The 20039-nt window shown below is 38.2% G+C and overlaps 1 protein-coding gene across 1 annotated transcript in view; it reads left to right on the plus strand.

Moving 5' to 3' along the window:
* Window positions 1-20039, plus strand: part of LOC109674703 (HLA class II histocompatibility antigen, DRB1 beta chain-like) — a 63573-nt gene that overhangs the window by 22405 nt on the left and 21129 nt on the right. The window contains exons 2-3 of the mRNA XM_074084802.1: window positions 3673-3958; window positions 8498-8528. Coding sequence (XP_073940903.1) covers window positions 3673-3958; window positions 8498-8528 — 317 coding nt within the window. The remainder of the gene's footprint in view (window positions 1-3672; window positions 3959-8497; window positions 8529-20039) is intronic.

Raw genomic sequence — 20039 nt, forward strand, 5'->3', positions numbered from 1 at the left:
AGATAGAGATGGTCACAAAAAAGTATCAAAAGGACTTGTGCCTTAAGTCATGCAAAACTTCATTCTTCACATAGCCATTATTTCTCAATAACTCAGAATACATCAGTTATTACACTACTGATGACAATGCAGACATGAGCAAAACAAATCAGCTTTGCAGCATGTTGCACTGTCACATTTCACAGACCTATGCATTTTAGCATGACATTGCAACAATTATGCTGTCATTTCTGAAGCATTTAACAGCATATATATTTATGGAATTTTAAACCCAAATGATTCAAGTAGCTCATAATTAGTTTTACACAGTTAGTGTTAGAACCCAGACTATAGTGCAAATCAGGTTCACTATTTCCTCTTCCATGTCAGTGTACTTCTTATGTGTGATGTATTCATGCCGCATCAGTATACGTAAACCAGTGTTTCTGCCCTGAAGTGGTAAAATGGCAATTAGTGATAAAATAAGCACAGAAAATTGCCATATTATGATAAATGTATTATTTTAAGAAATTAGAGAATAAATCTCATGAGTTTGCTTTCACAATAGTGATAAAAATTAAAATAATGATGTTTGTTCAGTATTTATTATGTGGTCACCACTAGAGAGAGTCACTATTTATTGTATCCCTTAACAGTAGTGCTGTAAGGAATATGCTATTTTAAAATCCATTTTAGGGACAAAGAAAGAAGGCTAGATATTAGAAACAGACACAAGTAGAAAAGCGCACCTTGAAATTCAGATAATCTTATTCTAGAGCCTGGGTTTTCCCCCTCCATTAGTGAGTAGTGGCTAAACAGAGTGTGAAATATTGGTAAAGCTTGTGATTTTACATGTGCCAGTACATGTTGTAAGGGTGGAGGCTGAATTCAAGAAGACAAAGAAATACTAAATTCATTATTTGTTTTGAAAACATTGACAAATAAAATGTAGGATGCCCAGTTATATCTAAATTTCAGATAACACAATAATTCAATTGTACATCATTTGTTTTTATTTGTTGTAGCTGGCATCCTAAGTTGGGCACATGGCTGGGAATGTCTCATGCTCTCACAGACAGCATGAGAGCATGGGCCAACAGTGCTAATTGCAGAGGTGATATGGACAGGTGACACTGAGTAACAATTTCCCTGTTTTATTTTTTACCTTTTTCATCTGGTAAGAAGATACCTAGAGGATTTGTGAACAGACAGATCTATTCTGGTCCACAATTCATTTTCCAGTGCTGCATTTTTCCATGCAGAGGGAGCTTGGTGAAGGTCTCTATTCAAAGTTGGAGACGGATTGCTCTTCCACACTGTGCATATGTGGATGCCATCTTCTTCTTAGCTTCGCCCTTTCTGTGGGGGCCTACAAACAGAGGCATTGCATCCACAGGATGAATATTTGGAGGTGGAGACTGAAAATCAGAAGAAAAGTACTTGGAGCAATTGAATAGAAAAGAAGTGGTTGTGATTGCTATTGATAAGTAGTGGATAGTGGAGAGAAAACACGGGAATGTGATGTAAAATCAAATCATTTGGCTTAATGACTGTTGAAAAGACACGGACATCAGATAAGTGACTGAAACTTTCATCTGTTGAGTAACTCAAATCCTGTTCATATACTCTGAAGTACAATTGAGTACAAATATATACATAAAACAATGTACACATATATATCTCAGTTAAAGTATTATGTGTTTCAGTATATCTCTATTTATATCTATGTATGCAAGAGAAAAGGAAATGAAAAGCTTGAAAATCAGTTATAAGTATGTTGAGTAAAATTGGTAGAGTTTCTACATAAAATTTATGTACTGATGACATTATTGTTTCAGAGGATATGAGGTGATGGAGTATGTTGAGAACATGGCATGAGATAAGCACAAATAAGCATTTTTAAAAGGTAGTAGGATTTTAAATGACAGGATGGCTAATAATGCTTCTGTTAGTCACTGTGAAAAGTTACCTGAGATAAACCATCTCTAAGGTGGAGAGAATTATTTTGGCCCATGGTTCAGTCCATGGTCAGTTGGCTCATTGCTTTGGGTACTGTGGTGAGGCCATATGTCAGGGTGGGAGTGTGTTGTGGCAGCCAGGTGGTTATGAGAGAGAGGTGTCGTATTCTGGTATCACCTTGAATAGCACATCTCAGTGATGTCACTTCATCACACTAGTCCCTACCTCTAAAAAGTTTCTACTACCTTCCAATACGGCCACAGCTGGTACCAGCCTTTTAACACAGCAACGTTTGGGTCACATTTATCCAAGCCATATCATTCATTTTTTAAAAATACTTTTATAATATGTTTGAAATAGCATACATTAATAATATGAGGGGGTTTCATTGTAACAATTCCATTCATGCATAGAGTGTACTTTGAACAAGTTCACCCCTTCCATTATATTTCAACTCTTTCTTCTTCTTCATTCCTTTTTTTTAAAAAACAGTCAAACCATATCTTTCTTAAAAATTGAAATCACTGAGAAGAATAAGTTAGATTCATGATTTCTGTAGTTACATTTAATCTACAAACAGATGGAGACTTGTATGGTAGCTATGACACAAGGCATAAAACTCATACTTAATCATTTCCAAGAAATTTTATATGGAGTATATGTAATGGTTAAATGCTAGGACACCATAGCCAGATTTCTCAGTTTTTAATACTTGCTTGACCTGTCATGAACTATGTGACTGTGGACAGGTGATTTGGCTCCTTTTTTGCTTTAGTTTAAATGTAAAATGAGGAAGAAATTATCTACTTTGTAGAGTTACTTTGAGGGTTAGAAGATATTATCTTCTCATAGAGTTGTTTTGAGGGTTCAAACAGACAATGCACAGAAAGCATTAGGGACAACACAGCACATAGTCAGCACTAAGAGAGATTTCACAGAATGCTCCAGATGGGTCCTGTTTAAGGGAAGGGTGAAGAGCTGTGACCATGAGAATCAGGAGTCAGGAGTCGCTTCTTTCCCCTAGAAGCTCCCAGCAGGAGGTGGTGTAGGCAGTGATGAGGGGCAAATCTTTGTCCAGCTCCTACTTGTTGGTCTCCTGCCTAGCTGAGGGGCAGTGGGTCCCTAAAGACAACAGAAAAGAGGGGTGTCCCAGCCCCACGGGCTTCCTCTGCCTTTGGGATATTAAAGATGAACTTGTGGGGTGCTGATCTTTGGGGAGGTGACCAGATTGTGGGTATACTTGTCAATTTCTTCTAATTGGTCTGTGGCAGTATTGATCTTTTCCCAATTTTTGACCCTAAACTGGATCATTTTTCACTTTTGAAGTTGTAGAACCAATAATAAGAGTGAGTTTTATTCTTGACCAAGAATAGGTAAAATGGTGATACATGAAATTCTCCATCATAGGATAAAAGAAATGGAGGAAGGGATAGGCTAATAAAGGGAGAGATGTTCAGCCTCTCTGAAAACACTGAAAACAGGGGAGATTTTCCTGGATTTGAGCATCTATCCTTTTCTTTCCTTTTATGGGTCCTTCATGGCAATTGTCAACTGTCACGCACTGCCATATGTGTCATGCATGCGGATGCCATCATGTGAAGGTGGAGGATGTCTGGGTCACTCTGGCAGCCATCATAGGTCCAGAGAGTTTGGGCTCCTGAGGAGGAACTTGATCCTTCAGATACCCAGTCCTCAAAGCAAGATTAGAGCCAGTAACAGTTCCTGTTTCCACAGCACGTTTCTTGGAGCAAGTTAAACATGAAAGTCACTTCTCCAATGGGATGGAGCGGGTGCAGTACCTGGTGAGATACTTCTATAACCAGGAGGAGTATGTTCGCTTCGACAGTGACTTGGGGCAATACAAGGTGGTGACCAAGCTGGGGCAGGCAGATGCTGAGTACTGGAACAGCCAGAAGGATTGCCTGGCGCAGAAACGGGCTGCAGTGGACAGGTTCTACAGAGACAACCACAGGATTGGTGAGAGCTTTACTGTGCAGAGGAGGGGTGAACATAGGGTGGGGTGGCCAGGGACCCTGTGTGTGTGTGTGTGTGTGTGTGTGTGTGTGTGTGTGTGTGTGTGTGTGTGAGAGAGAGAGAGAGAGAGAGAGAGAGAGAGAGAGAGAGAGACTTGTTCCAGGCTGTGTGGTATTGTGAGGGAGGTGACATCAGGAGGTCACTATGAGTGTATGTCCTGAGATAGTGTGGGATTTTGTCTGTGTTTAATGGTTTGAGATGGAGTGACCATGCATGTCTGTGTGTATGTGAAGAGGTATATCTGAGGTGACAGTAGCAATGAAAATGAGGGTGTGTGTCAGTTAGGGAGGACCTGGGAGAGGAGGGATGGGCATGGCAAGAGGTGGCATCAGGGGGTCTTGGTGAGCACTGTGGAGAGTGAGAGTGCATGATAATTGTGGGGAAGAGAAATGTAGTTGTTATGGTTGGGGTATAGAGAGGAGGAGAGATGAGGTCTGTAAATGGCTAGGATCAGTGTGAGGAGGTTGGTCACACACAATTAATTGAGAATACAGTATCAGACCAATTTGCATGTGTGAGTCTGAGGGTGGGTGGGTGGGGTTGTGACCTGTGAGGCACCTCTGACCGTTCTTAGGTCTCTTTTCGATCTAAATTCCCTGTTATTATTTTTTGTTTGTTTGCTATTTTAGTGTACTTTTACATAGTTGAAATGATAGTCTACTGGCCTTTATATTATTTTTTAAATTTATTTTATTTTTATTATCATATTATTATTGTACTGGGGGTACATTGTGACATTTACAAAAGAACATACAATATATCATAGTTAAATTCTCCCCCTCCATCATCATTGTCCTTTATCCTCTTTCCCCCATGGTAGAATAGTTTCACCAAGTCTCGTTTTTCCTTTTTCATAAATGAGTACATAATATTTCCACCATATTCACCCTCCTTCACCTTCTCTTTCTAAGGTTACCTCTCCTGTTAGTATCACCCTTGGACAGGGCCTGTTTTATCTTCCTGTCCTTTGTTTTTGAAAAATGACATTTTTGTTTAAGATAGCTACACAGAAAGTTTCATTATGACATATCCCGATTTGGTTAATCCCATTTTTGGGTACATGTTCTGTATGTATTTGTATGTATATGTAACATTGCTTGTATTTGTATTGGGCCTATATTCCACATATGAGAACAAACATGCAGCCTTTGGCTTTCTGAGCCTAGCAAACCTCACTTCGGATAATGTTCTCCAGTTCCATCCATTAACCTTCTAAGGACAAGATTTCATTCTTCTTTATGGCTGAATATAATTCCATTGTATATAAACATGTGTATCACATTTTCTTATTTCATTTATCAGTTGTGGAGCATTTTGGCTGTTTCCATAGCTTGGCTATTATGAATAATGCTGCAATCGACATGGGTGTGCAGGTGACTTTATTGTAACCTGACTTACATTCCTTTCAGTATATCCCTAGGACTGGTATTGTTGAATCATATGGTAGTTGTACTTTTGGTTTTTTGAGGAACTTCCATACTATAGTCATAGTGGTTGTGCTAATTTACATTCCCACCAACAGTAAATGAGGGCTCTTTCCCCCTACATTCTCACCAACATTTGTTGCTGTTTGTGTTCATGATGATAGCATTCTAAAAGGAGTAAGGTGGAATCTTTTAAAATTTTTTATTAGGATATATTCATTATATAGGGGGGATTTTGTGACAATTCTGAATACTCTTACATTGTACATTGGTTAGATCACACCTACCATCTCCTCCCTACAGGTCTCAACCCTCATACTTATTAAAGGTAAAGAGAACACATCACAAGAAACAACGGTGGCCTCATCTGACTAGGTGGGCCAAGTGGAAGGGAGGAGCCAGAAGCAGAGAGAGAGAGAGGGAGAAAGAGAGAGAGAGAGAAAGAGAGAGAGAGAGAGAGAGAGAGAGAGAGAGAGAGAGTTCTCTCTGTTTCAAGGTGTTTAAAACCATAATAATCTGTGGGAGGGGAAAGACCCAGCAGTTCCAGATCAGCAATAATCAGTGAGCGGGTAGAGATATGGATAGTGATGGATTACTCTGCACATATTTGCAATTGAAAAGGAGTCCAGAGAGAGAGAGAGAGAGAGAGAGAGAATATACAATTTGAAATGCAATATGCTCTAATAGTCCCATCTTTCCCTATTTTCTAGTCTGCATTACTATAACTCATTACATTCCACAGCAGCTGACTCCAAGATGGTGCATCTCCAGGGCTGCTCAGTTCTGCAGGCCAATGATATCTGCAATGATCCTGGAACTTCACAGATCATCTCTTTCTCATTCATAGCTTGTCAGTTTCCCTGAGAGGTTAAAAGGATACCTGCTGCCACTTTAGTTTACATATTCTCACAACAATTTCCAAAGGCAGGAAAAGGAAACTGTTTCCTCTGGTGTGCTTCTGTTAAGAAGTAGATAAATATCTCCCAGATTGCTCAGTAGACACACCTCCTCACACATGGGAAGGAAAGTTGGATCAGATCACCATAGCTGGCTTAGAAGAACTATGATTCAGACATGTGTATATGTTGCCAGGGGATAGATGAGGGGCTTTTCCCACAGCTTCCCAGTCTCCACAGAAAATCACAGATTCTTGAGATCCAGAGATGTGTAAAGCATTTAAAGTTATCTCACAACATGAAGTCTCACAAGGTAGAAGTTTTAGAAATAATTTATTTTATTATAACAGGATAAGGAAGTATGAACAAGGTGGTGGTGGAAGAGGAGAAAGAAACATTTTCTGTTCCCCACAAAGGAAATGGGAATAGACTCAAAATGGAGGTTTAGTATCTGTAATTTTAATCTTTCCTGGGATGGGTAAATCCATGTCACTAGAAGTCTAGGAACTCTAAACAAGTGCCCAAGATGAGTGATATTTATTATTGCAAAATAAGGAGATGTTATCTAGGCCTATCCAAAGGGAAAATAGGTGAATGTTAGCATTTCCCTTTGCCAGACAAGTCTTTCCTTCTACCCATTCAAGAAGCACTGTAACTTGTTAACATCTCAGAGGAAGGCAGATGCAGGTAGCCCTTCAAGTCTGTCTGCTCCTGTAAATTAACATCTAAAAGGGGACGGGACAGGGCTCTGTACTGTGGCTTTTCAGTTTTTACTTCCTTATTCCAATGTCTGAGTCTGGCCCTTCAAATATTTATTAAAATAGTGTGTGTTCTCTGTGTCCTTATCCACCTCTTCCACCTCATATTGGGCCCTATGTCATGGGAAGGAAAGGAGCAAAATCTTACCTTTGTTGATAGAAAGAAAGGGTGAGGCCAAGAGGGTCTGGTCCTTCTGAAACATTTACAGACAAGCCCATGGAAAATGACTCTGACAAGCACTGATCTGTCAACCAAGTCAGACATTCTTAAGATACCGTTGTTTTCTACTTTTTTTTTTATAAAACGTTGTAACTGTTGTCTGTTGATATTTTACAACACTTTTAAGATGCCAGTACATTCCCCATAAGACAGACAAAAACTAGACTTAATTAAGCACAGCCCAGGATCCGTTTTTTGTAAATCTGTTTGTTGCTTAATTTTGCCAGAAAGTTCACATTGGCACTAACTTCTGATCTGACTGCTGTGCTACTTCCCCTCCAATGGTGGACCAAATCAGCCTTTCTGGGAGAAAGCTGCTTCTGGTGATAAGGCACCAAACTGCCAAATCAGCAAAATATTCAGAAGCAACTGTTCAGAGAAACAGTATAAGAGGACTACAATTTAAAAGGACTACACAAAGGAGGGGACTTCCTCCAGATCTAGATGGAGTCAACTATGCTAGATCTTTAAAATTAACCAAAGCTAAGAGATTAAAAAATGGGGATCTTACACTTGTGCTGTCTGGTACTAAAGCCTTCTAGGAGTTGGCAAAAGGCAAACTCATGTCTTTGGCCAGAGCCTTCTGCTTAACAGAGGCAATCTGACTATTTCTTCTAGCTCCAAGTATGTCCTTTTAATAGCTCATACTCATAGAGTTGCTTAATCCCTCTTGTTTTCTACCTTATAATGGTGTTTAACTTCTGCTTAAAGACCCTTGAGTCTTCTTTTATCATATAACTGACTGCTATTTGTTAGGTCCCTGGCATTCTTGGGGCAGGCGGAAGGACCCGAGGCTACACCTTAAAACCAGACCCCCTGATTTATGACCACTTGTTTCTCCCTGCCTGATTGTTTCTCGGCTTGCAAAACAACTCAGGAACTTCCAATTACTCAACTAGCCAGGCATGTCGACCTGCTCCATCTGGTGATCACAGATAATCAGAGACCAGAGACTCTCTCCCTCGCCCATGGCTTGGCCCCTAGTATAAAGCCCACTACCCAATTCAACCAAGCCGCTTTCACTCTGAACCCGAGAGTGACAGCCCACGGTCTGGATTAATAAATCTTTCCTTTCCACACGTGGCATGGTCTTAATTCAGCAGTACCTTACACTATTGATGTTTACCCTCTAACTGTACTGTCCCTGTATATACTTGCCCATGGTACACCTGGCCCCTGATGTAAGTATTACTCCCAAACAATCAGTCCTTAACTGCCCCACTACAGTGGCAGTCCAAACAAAGAGGGCCATTTAATGGTTACGGATAGCTACAGGTGTTGACACCTATAGGAAAAGTAACCAATAGACTCTCTGATGGTTGTCACTTTTCAAAATGAATAAGTAGATCTTTTGACAGATAAAAAAAGATAGGCTTTGTCTTTTTCTTAGAAAAACAGTGTAGTTTACCTAACTTAAGACTAAAAATTGTACATGCTGGCTGCTGCACCTTGCAGGGCCCCTTCTGATGCTCCTATCGGTGTTTGTGGTTGGGCCATGCCTTCTAAACTTGTTAATCCCCAAGTGCCAATATGAAAAATGTGAAAAGTATTTCTCCCCCAAATTGGGATAATAGAGGGTTTTTTTTGTCATGTTTTGTTTTCTTTTTAAACAAAGGACTTAGAATTCTCTCACATGCTGCAAGATGACACTTGGAGATTCAGCATGACACCTTGACCATGAATTAACAGCCCCTGTGGTAGTTTGGATAATCTTGAAAAATCCATTTTAGTGTTTACCCTGGAAATATTCTCACATAGGCAGGCAAAATGGCATATAAAAGATGTCAGAGGAAAGAAACATTGTGAATTTTTTGATAAGGGCAGATAAATTGTGGTTTAGTCAATCTAGGGAATAATGAACAGTCAAGGCTCTAAATGCATGAAGTAAATAAAACATGGACCAGAATAAAGGTTCAAACCACAGTGCCAATTAAGACATAGATGTCAGGGATTGGTGGCTCACACCTCTGATCCTAGCTACTCTGGAGGCAGAGATCTGTAGGATCATAGTTCAAAGCCAGTCTGGGAAAACTGTTCTTGAGAATCTGTCTTGAAAAAATGAGTACCTGTCTAGGAAGTTTGAGGCCCTGAGTTCAAACACCAGTACCAGCAAAAAGAAAAGACATAGAAAGTTACAAGGATGATGGCTATCACTATTTGAGCCAGAAAAAAAATGAAGAAATGAAATTAAGTAAGTGAACAGGAAAAAACTCTTATTTTTATTATACTTTTTTTTTTCGGTACTGGGCTTAGAATTCCATTTGACCACTTGAGTCACATTCCCATTCCTTTTTACTTATTTTTTAAGTAGGGTCTCACATGGTTGCCTAGGGCCAGACTACAACCAGGATGTTCCTACCTACCACCTCCCACATAGCTGGGAACACAGGTAGGCATCATCAGCCCCATGGACAATTGATTTATATGGGATCTTTTCACCTAGAATGGCCATGAACCTCAATCCTCCCCATTTCTGCCTTCTTAATAACTGGGATTAAAGCTTGAACCACCACCTCTGGCTAAAATGTTGTTTTTAAAGTCTTCAAAGAGATTGATATAAAGAAGAGCTCACATTTCAAAAACAGACAAGTTCTGCTTAGGTGAGCAGGAACAAGTGTGTGATTATGGGATGGATTGAAATATACAAAGGTCCAAATAAAACACATGTCTACTAGCAACTAATGACATGAGACAGCAAACTGCTTTCCACTGTATCTTAATGTGTCCTTGCACAATGATTACATAGTCAACAATAATTTAGAAGTTTAGATTTTGAAACATATTTTCACTTACTTTTTAATGTAGCTTTTTTATTAATTAAAGTCTTGTTCTAATTTTAAAATATGGGGACTTTTCTATAATCCTAGTGTTTTTTAAGTTCAGGTCCCAAATTTTGAGCTATATGTACTGACGGGGTGTCTTTTTCAGCTAGATCATCTTTAGCAGTGTCCAGAAGGCTGTGTAATAGCAAAAGATTTTACTCTTGTGTCTTGCCATAGGTATGGCAAAGATTTCTATGGTTAAACCTATGAGAGATGGTTTAGAGAAGAGCAAAGTGGAAAAAGACCATTAAGGATTTTTCTGATTGTCCAGCAGACATTTTTAACAACAAAAAGAAAGTGTAGTTTCCTCATGTGCACACTTAAAAAAAAAGCTTACAGTGATAATGTGCCTCCTCTTTCATTCTTTCAAATTTTCATTAAAATGCTGCTTATTGATATAACTTTAGTAAGCTTCTTGTGTTAATTTGGACTGACCATGGTTTTCTGGTTTACAAATCCCAGCTATGAATGAAATCTTATTGTATTGGGAGTGTGGCTTGGAGAGAAAACATCAGGGAGATGAGCATCTTAACTCTCCCACCATAATTTGGGACTACTGTTGTGTCTATTCAATGCTCACTTCAACTCCAACTGAACCTGTGGGAAATTATTCTTCTTCTGTGCTGAATATGTTAAAATTAAAATTGGTAGAAACTGGTTATCTTAACTATTGCTAACAAAATTAATGCTTTGATGCAAAAAGAAAATCAGGAATTTAGAAAGTGACTTCATATTATAATACATAGTCTCCCAGTATAGTAAAGTGATGATACATTTCAATATATTTTGGTTTAAGTCCCTAGCTGCACTCAACCAACAAATACAACCAAAAAGCATTTACACATGCATGAATATGTTGAAATAAAAATGTGAACATCAGATTTTTCTTTTTATAGTACTTGTATTTGAACTCAGGGTCTCACACCTGCTAGTCAGGTGCTGTACCACTTGAGCCACTCCATCCCATGAAAATTAGATTTTTTTTGTCAGTACTGGAGTTTGAATTCAAGACCTCACACTTTCTAATACATTACATTAATAGTGTAAGGGGGTGTCTTTGTGATAATTCTATATGTGCATATGGTGTACTTTGAATAAGTTTACACCCTCCTTTATATTCCCTTACTTCTTCCTCTTCCCCCTTCTAAATAGTGTTTGATTTATTTCAAATATTCTATCCATCTATCATCTATCTATCTATCTATCTATCTTCTATATATCTGTCTATCATGCTCCAATCCTCTTTATACCTCAGTGTCCTTTCCTTTCTTCCTCCCCTATCCCTCTGATTCCCCAGGACAGTCCCATATATATATATATATCAACATCCCATTATTGTTATCATCAGCAGCAGCATTTTAGGTCTACATTCTATAAAGAAGCAAAAAAGTGGTATTGGGCCATTTTGTTGTTCCCCAGTTATGCCCCTTGGCTGAACTGGACCCTAAGGTGCCCATGAGGGAACCAGCGGCCAACATCAATCTGAGCTTGGTCTAGCATGTGAATTTATGCAACTTTCTCAACTCAGTTCTGTAGCTGCAAGAATCAAAAGGAATGGATCTAGTGATGGGAAATTCTTCAAGAAAATTGAAAACAACTTGGTGATGAATACAAATGTAAAGAAGTTGAAGAATAGAAAATGAATGAATGCAAAAAACAGAACTGGATTGTGAGTCATATGTCTTTTTATTCAAAGTAATTTGTGATTTGAAAAAAAATTCCATTAGTTCTTCTGTCATCTCCCATGCTATTCAAAAGCACTTTTCTTATGATTATAAATTAACCATGGTTTAAACCATTTTTATTAACTCATCAACTTATTCTTTTTTTCTTTTATTCATATGTGCAGACAATGTTTGGGTCATTTCTCCCCACTTTTCCCCACCCTCTGTCTTACCCTCTCGCCTCCTCCTTCTCCTCCCTTACCCCTTCACTACCAGGCAGAAATTATTTTGCCCTTATCTCTAGCTTTGTTGAAGAGAGAGTATAAGCAATAATAGGAAGGACCAAGGGTTTTTGGTAGTTGAGATAAGGATAGCTATACAGGGAGTTGACTCTGATTGCTTTCCTGTACATGTGTGTTACCTTCTAAGTTAATTCTTCTCGAATTAACCTTGTCTCTAGTTCCTGGTCCCCTTCTCCTATTGGCCTCTGTCACCTTAGAGTATCTGCATTAGTTTCTCTGCATTGAGGGCAACAAATGTTATCTAGTTTTTTGGGTGTCTTGCCTATCCTCATACCTCCCTTGTGTGCTCTCGCTTTATCATGTGATCAAAGTCCAATCACCTTGTTGTGTTTGCCCTTGATCTAATGTCCGCATATGAGGAAGAACATATGAGTTTTGGTCTTTTGGGCCACGCTAACCTCACTCAGAATGATGTTCTCCAGTTCCATCCATTTACTTGCAAATGATAACATTTCATTCTTCTTCATGGCTGCATAAAATTCCATTGTGTATAAATACCACATTTTCTTAATCCATTCATCAGTAGTGGGGCACCTTGGCTGTTTCCATAACTTGGCTATTGTGAAAAGTGCTGCAATAAACATGGGTGTGCAGGTGTCTCTGGAGTAACCCGTGTCACAGTCTTTTGGGTATATCCCCAAGAGTGGTATTGCTGGATCATACGGTAGATCTATGTTTAGATTTTTAAGAAGCCTCCAAGTTTTTTTCCAGAGTGGTTGTACTAGTTTGTATTCCCATCAGCAGTGTACAAGGGTTCCTTTTTCCCCCGCATCCTCACCAACACCTGTTAGTGGTGTTGCTACTGATGGCTATTCTAACAGGGGTGAGGTGGAATCTTAGTGTGGTTTTAATTTGCACTTCCTTTATTGCTAGAGATGGTGAGTGTTTTTTCGTGTGTTTTTTGGCCATTTGAATTTCTTCTTTTGAGAAAGTTCTGTTTAGTTCACTTGCCCATTTCTTTATTGGTTCATTAATTTTGGGAGAATTTACTTTTTTGAATTCCCTATATATTCTGGTTATCAGTCCTTTGTCTGATGTGTAGCTGGCAAGTATTTTCTCCCACACTGTGAGTGGTCTCTTCAGTTTAGAGACCATTTTTTTTTTTTGTTGAGCAGAAGCTTTTTAGTTTTATGAAGTTCCCATTTATCTATGCTATCTCTTAGTTGCTGAGATGCTGGGGTTTCATTGAGAAAGTCCTTGCCTATACCTATTAGTTCCAAAGTATTTCCTACTCTTTCCTGTACCAACTTCAGAGTTTCAGGTCTGATATTAAGATCCTTGATCCATTTTGAGTTAATATTGGTATAGGGTGACAAACATGGATCTAGTTTCAGTTTTTTGCAGACTGCTAACCAGTTTTCCCAGCAGTTTTTATTGAAGAAGCTGTCTTTTCTCCATCATATATTTTTAGTGCCTTTGTCAAAGATAAGTTGGCTATAGTTGTGTGGCTTCATATCTGGGCCCTCTATTCTGTTCCACTGGTCTTCCTGTCTGTTTTTGTGCCAGTACCATGCTGTTTTTATTGTTATTGCTTTGTAGTATAGTTTGAAGTCGGGTATTGTGATACCTCCAGCGTTGTTCTTTTTACTGAGTATTGCCTTGGTTATTCGTGGTTACCTTATTCTAACTTTAAAATCTGACTGACTCCTCTGAATATCTCTCTTGAATATCAGGTGGCAAATTTTGAGTTACAGACTCTGGCAATGTGTCTTTTCAGTCATGTCACTGTTTTTTCAGTTAGGTCACCTTTATAGTCTCTAGGAGAATGTACAACAACATGCTTTGCTCCTTATTTGCTTATGTTACATGTCACCTCAGCTAACCTGCTTCTTTGAGGATGAGATATCAATGAAATGGGGGTACCTCATTCTCTCCTTGGGGAACTATGTTCAAGTTGACTGTATTTAGACAAAACATCACTCCTTGCATAATTATTACAAATTTCTATTTTCAAAGTATAAGCTTGTTCATCTATAAAGATGGATGATTACAAAGGTAACTACAAAAGATTTTAGTTTTTATTTGGAAGAATATAAACAACCCCCCCTCCAGAGTTCACTTTATAAGAAAGATTATAAAGAGGACACCATTTCAATAGGTTGCTCAATTTCTCTACCATCCATACAGCTAGAATGACTGTGCATTGTGCTAGTGGAGCATCAAATTAGAATGTTGAAAAAAAAACCTGGGGTTTTCATATACTGGATATATAAATAGACATTTTGTTACAGTATAATTGATTCAAGATCTAGGTAAAAGAGAAATAAAAAGAAATCTTTCCATATAATATAATGGATATGTCAAAGAGAATTCTAGCTTCTATGTCTTTGAGTCCTCCATGGAAAACATTATGGCTCTAAAAGTACTCTTCTACAGGATTATAAAACCTAGGTAAGTTGAGTCACAGGATAGCACTGGGAAGATGGGGAAGTTCTGCCTTCTGACTCAGTGCCATGCTGTACAGATGGCTTCTCTTCAAATTCCTCATGGAGGACATCACTGAGAGCTTACTGAGAAGGAGCCTGTCAAGTCTGCTGAATTCTAACATGGCCTTTAAATGGCATAGTCGTCTGTGACAGGATATATACCATCCACTGCAAGAAGAAACTGACTTGTGTATCCATTTCTTGTTAGTATTATTTTATAGTTTGATGATGATACCAGTAACCTGTTTTTCCCTTTGATTCCCACATTAGTGCTGGTTGCTTTATGAAAAATCCTCAACATATTCTGAGTCCACTTGGAAACATGGAAGACATTCTAGGCTAATGGTGGTTTGCTGATTACTACAAAGGCCAGTTTTTCCAAGATGGTTTGCAAACTTTCAGGCTTACTACAGAGATTCTCATTCTTTATTGATAGGACTGAAGTCATAAGACATGCTCCAAATTTGAACCTCCCTGTTGTTCAAGAAAACTTGTTCATCTCTGTTCACCTGCTTGTTTCTGAGTGTTGTGATTTATTTCCCATAGTAATCAAACTGTGGTCTCATGCATCAAAAGAAAGGCAAGAAGATATTGGTCACAGGAGACAATATTTAATTAGATAAGTGAAATACATTTTTGATATCTTAATGAACAGCATGGTGACTAGTGGATATTTCTATATGGCTAAGAGTAAGATCCAAATGTTCTTACCACCAGAATTAAGTATGTGAGTTGATGGATATGTCAATTGAATACATCTATCAACTATCACATTGTACTCCATAGATATATACCATGGATATTTGTTAATTAAATAACAAAAGAATAATAACCAAATTTATAAAGTAATTTGAAAAAAATCAGAGAACCATTCTAGGTGTGGTGGTTCATGCCTATAATCCCAAATGCTAGAAAGGCAGATGCATGAGAATCATGAGTACTCAGGGTAGCTTGGGTAAATGTAGTGAAACCCTATTTTGAGAACCAAATCAGAATAAAAGAGCTGGGGGCACATAGTTCAAATTGTAGAGTACTTACTAGGTTGATCCCAGGTGCTGTTTCAATCCTAGTACAAAAAATATTTTAAAAATAATGAATGTGGGATGTCTGTAATGATAACCATTTTCTTTGGGAAATCATTTCAACTGCTTTTTCCCCAGGAGTCAGGTTTCATTAGATATCTCTCCCACAGCAGAGGTTGAGAGGATGGCTTGTTTTCTTGCTTTCAAGGAGGACATTCATCCCAGAAATCACCCATAGGGTTGACTCTTTGCTGATCTCCGTTGTTCTGTATTGCCTGAGCTGTCATGATGTTACATCAATACTAAAGAAGAGTGTGAGATTATAATATTTAAACAGCATATCATTGTTATTCATAAGTGTGTGCAACTTACAGGATTTATGCATAGTGTTTAGCCCATTCTTTTTAGAAAACTTGGTCTGATTTGTAAGTTGGAAGTCACATTCATGTGAAGTAGTTTTGCAAATGATCACTTTAACTATATTTCAGCATGAGGTTGAAATGCTTTCCTTTACCATAATTTTTATCTATGATACAAAATAGAAGCTCCTCTTGGCTTTATGAGATTATCACATTTCACAGTTTTTGAGTAAGTTATGATTTTTTATTTGTCTAATTAAATGTGCTCTTTGCTGCTTGCAACTGCACAGCAGTTAAGAGTTCTGAATTATCATTGAAGTATAGGGACACAGTGTCTTCTCAGAACCGGGGCGGTAGTGATTCTTCCAAAAAGCTGAACTTTCCACCTTAATAGAAATATTATTTTCAAGTTAATGTTAGATACCATTCCTATTGTACTCTGAGATTGAGAAAGTCTTAAGAAGGGAAACAGGGTCCAGTCAACAACCACCCTGGAGGTCAAAGGGAAGCCTTCAAAGTCCATTTTAGTCTGATAAATGTCCTCCTATTCTGATGACTGTTAAATCAGATAAGAGTATCCTTTCCCCCTGTGAATTCTACTACTATCCAGCTACTCTGTTTACCATCCTTCCCAGTTGATGAGACATCCTCTCATACTGCTGATTCTCCCAAACCCTCCACCTCACATCTTCTTCCACTTCTACCAAGATTTCACCTAGAGATTTTTGTGCAAGCACTCTTTAGAATACCCATTTTGTTTCAGAATTGACTTTGTAAGTGAATCCCCATACTCTCCTGTCCCTTCTAGGGAAACTCCATGATTATGTACATCTTCTTATCCTACTCATTAACTGGTGTGATAAATCCTTAGCCCCAAAGAATCTGGGGTACTGGATCACCTAATTGATTGCTGTGTGTTAGTTCTCTGTGTGTAATATTTCTTTTTCAAGCCTCAGAGTGTGCAATTCTTCCCCCTAAACCTGTCCCTGAATCCTTTAATCTGGGAGATGAAGAACCTGAAGGGTCCAAATCTTCAACCCTCTCCGGTGAGAGACGAGATAATCAAACTTGCATGCATAGTGCACAGAATTCTGAAACAGTGGTAAGGGCCATACTTTGAACTTGGGGTTTTGGGGTCACTGTTATCTGTAATAAAAGGACATTAGTGCAAGGACATGAGTGTCACTGCATAAGATGAATGGAAATCTTGTCATTTCCAGAGGAGGATAACAAAGGCAATGAGGAAAATTGCCCACAGAGTTGAATTGCCACTCAGCAGGTTCTCAGAATTATATGGAATTCTGCCATGTATTTAAGAGAATAAAGTGATAATTTTAATATTAATTTCATTATTATTTTGAGAAATTGAGCATGAGCTTCTGGAATTTAGAATCATATAAAACTTGGTGCAATCAAGAATATCACAGTAGGACTGATGGTGTGATACACATAAGTTTCCTGCCTAGCATGTGAGAGGACCTGAGATCAAACCCCAGTACCAAAAAATTAAAAATATAGATAAAAAATCTGCCATATACTAATCTAGTATTCTTTAAAAAACTTTTAATCCCCATTATCGCACACTCTGAATTAGTAATGATACAAATGATTCTTAACTTAATGAGCTGAAGTAAGCAATAAAAATCTTATGTGTAAAAAGACAAGAAGACATTCTTGACTAAAAAATAAAATTCTCAAAAACTACTCAATAAATGTTAAGGACATTTATTGCAGCATGGTGACTGTCGTGTCTCCTGAAATATTAAGGTATATAAAGCATGACTGCTTATCAGAACTGGGATGGATTGTAAACTTATGCCGATCTTTCTATACATAATTGTCTCATTTAGTGTATTCTGAATCTGAAAGTTTGCATATACATTAGCATATTGTGTGATAATTGTCTAAAAGTAGAATTATGTATTTAAAATTTTATGATTATATTAAATGATTTCATTCATAGTTTTCTATACCCTGAACACTCAGTGCTGTATTCTGTAGCAACCTGTTTTTACGTAAATCCTTAGGCAAGGAAGTGAAGGAGTAATAGATGGATACATCCTCAATGAAAGGAGAGAATCAAAATGGAAACCAAGATTAAGGAATTGAAAACTATTTAGAAGAAAACAATGTGTTTAAAGCAGAGATTGTCAGTCTGAGTTGGAGTGCTTTGCAGGTCTCTCAGTACCTGCACACATTGATTTGGACAGTGACCTTACCCCATTATTAGCTTGAGTGCTCTGCAAAGATGTCACTAAGACCCTCATTTCACATGGATGGATTCCTCTCAGCCCATTACCTATATGTATTTTGGAGGTGCACTGAAATCAGTGAGAACATTGGGAGAAAAACTTGAAACACACTTTTATTCAATTAACTGACTGATGACATTTGATTTCTTTTAGCTTATCAGAAGTGTTCCTGATAACAAAGAAGCACAGATTCTACTTCTCAATCAACAGCTCTAATTTAGTCATATCATCTGGCCAGGGTATAATGGTCTTTCTGGTGTCCATACAACTACAGCATTTTCCACAATTGAAATCCCTGAAAGATTACAATACCTTCATTCAACTGTGAAAAGTGAAGTAATTTTTCCTAATCAACTCTACCAAGTACTGTAATAGTGAGGACAAGCCTAAAGTTGTCTGAATTGCAGTTGTCTTCCCTCCTCTACCCTTTATTTCTAAACACCACACCACTTGTAGCTGTCCAAAGAGCACTGTCTTCAAGGGAGAGGCCAGTGCTCCTACGATGCTAGAACTTGTGAATGCAATATTGACAAGCACAGAGATGACTCATCATGGTGGCCCAGTTAATGTGTTTTTCAAATACAACTGGATCAAATTTTAAAATACTAAATTCAAACAATGACTTACAGAGGGAAATTCTAAGTTTCAGCAGAGTTCTTCATATTGAAAATCTGACCTTCAACTGATGATGCTACTCACTGCTGATGCTGAGTGGTTTTACTACACTGATCTTACCCAACCCAAATCAAAGCAATGAATTTTTTGCTTCTCATTATTTTGGATATGGAGAAGGATCAGTGAGGTTTGTCTTCTCCTCTGGCGTCCATCTTAACCTATTCTCCAGCTTGGTATAACTGTGGCTTGTCAGAGGTTCCCACATGGCAGATCTGACAGTGATACTGATGGTCCTTTGCCATCCTCTGGCTTTGTCCAGGGATACCTCATGTAAGTTGCAACTAAAGTTCTGAGATACTGTGAGTGGGGGAAGGAAAAGTGTTAACAACATTGTTTCTAGGCTGTATCCTTTAAATATTGTGGGCACTTATATTTATCCTGTGGATCTTAAATTATTCCACACAATAATGGAGCCTGGATGAGTATTCTATCCATGAGATGTGCATATTGGGACTCTATATAGATCGTTTATTCCCTGTTCCCCTCCAATGAAACCTTGCCAATATTACATGACATTCCCTGATGTTCTTGGGAGGACTTGGAAATACTGTTTGAATCTTTCTACACTATTATTTTTTCTACAGTGTTAGAGACTTCAAGAAGGAAAACAAGTCCTACAGAATAAATTATATGGAATTCCATTTTAAGCCAAAATAATAAATTATTAGAAATTTTTTGTGTGCCAAAACCTACAGATGAACAGAGGTACAGAGAGAAAGTGCACGTTGGCAACACCTCATAGTGCTCACAGCCAGTAATCCAATTGCACTCATTGTCCTACAGATTTATGTCCAATTTTATAGGCCTTCATCAAACTCTCTTTTCTTCAATTAGACATATCTACCTCTACCTTCACCTGCTCCTTATTCTTTCCTCATCCATCCACTACCATGATTGAAAATACCTGGACTAGGCATAGGTACCCAGCAATGGAAGAGAACCATGAAACAACAAAATTTCCCATGCAGCCCTCTTGCCTCATCCTCCCAAGTGCTGGGGTTATAGGCACTGGCCACCAAGCCCAGAATTCCTGTTCCTTACAGCCATACTCTCCTTTCTGTGAATCCTCATAATTAGAAGAAAGATAAAATGTAAGTTTTTCTAAATTTTTCACAGAAAGGAGAGATGCTACGTGCTGTTCAAAAAGAACAGAATTATCAGTATTATTCTGAGAATAATCCTCAGAATTATCAGTTCAACAGATCCCTTGTTATTTCCTTTACCTCACAGATACTTTCTGAGCAAGT

Source organism: Castor canadensis, chromosome 8 (assembly GCF_047511655.1).
Source record: "Castor canadensis chromosome 8, mCasCan1.hap1v2, whole genome shotgun sequence".
In the NCBI taxonomy this organism is placed as follows: domain Eukaryota; kingdom Metazoa; phylum Chordata; class Mammalia; order Rodentia; family Castoridae; genus Castor; species Castor canadensis.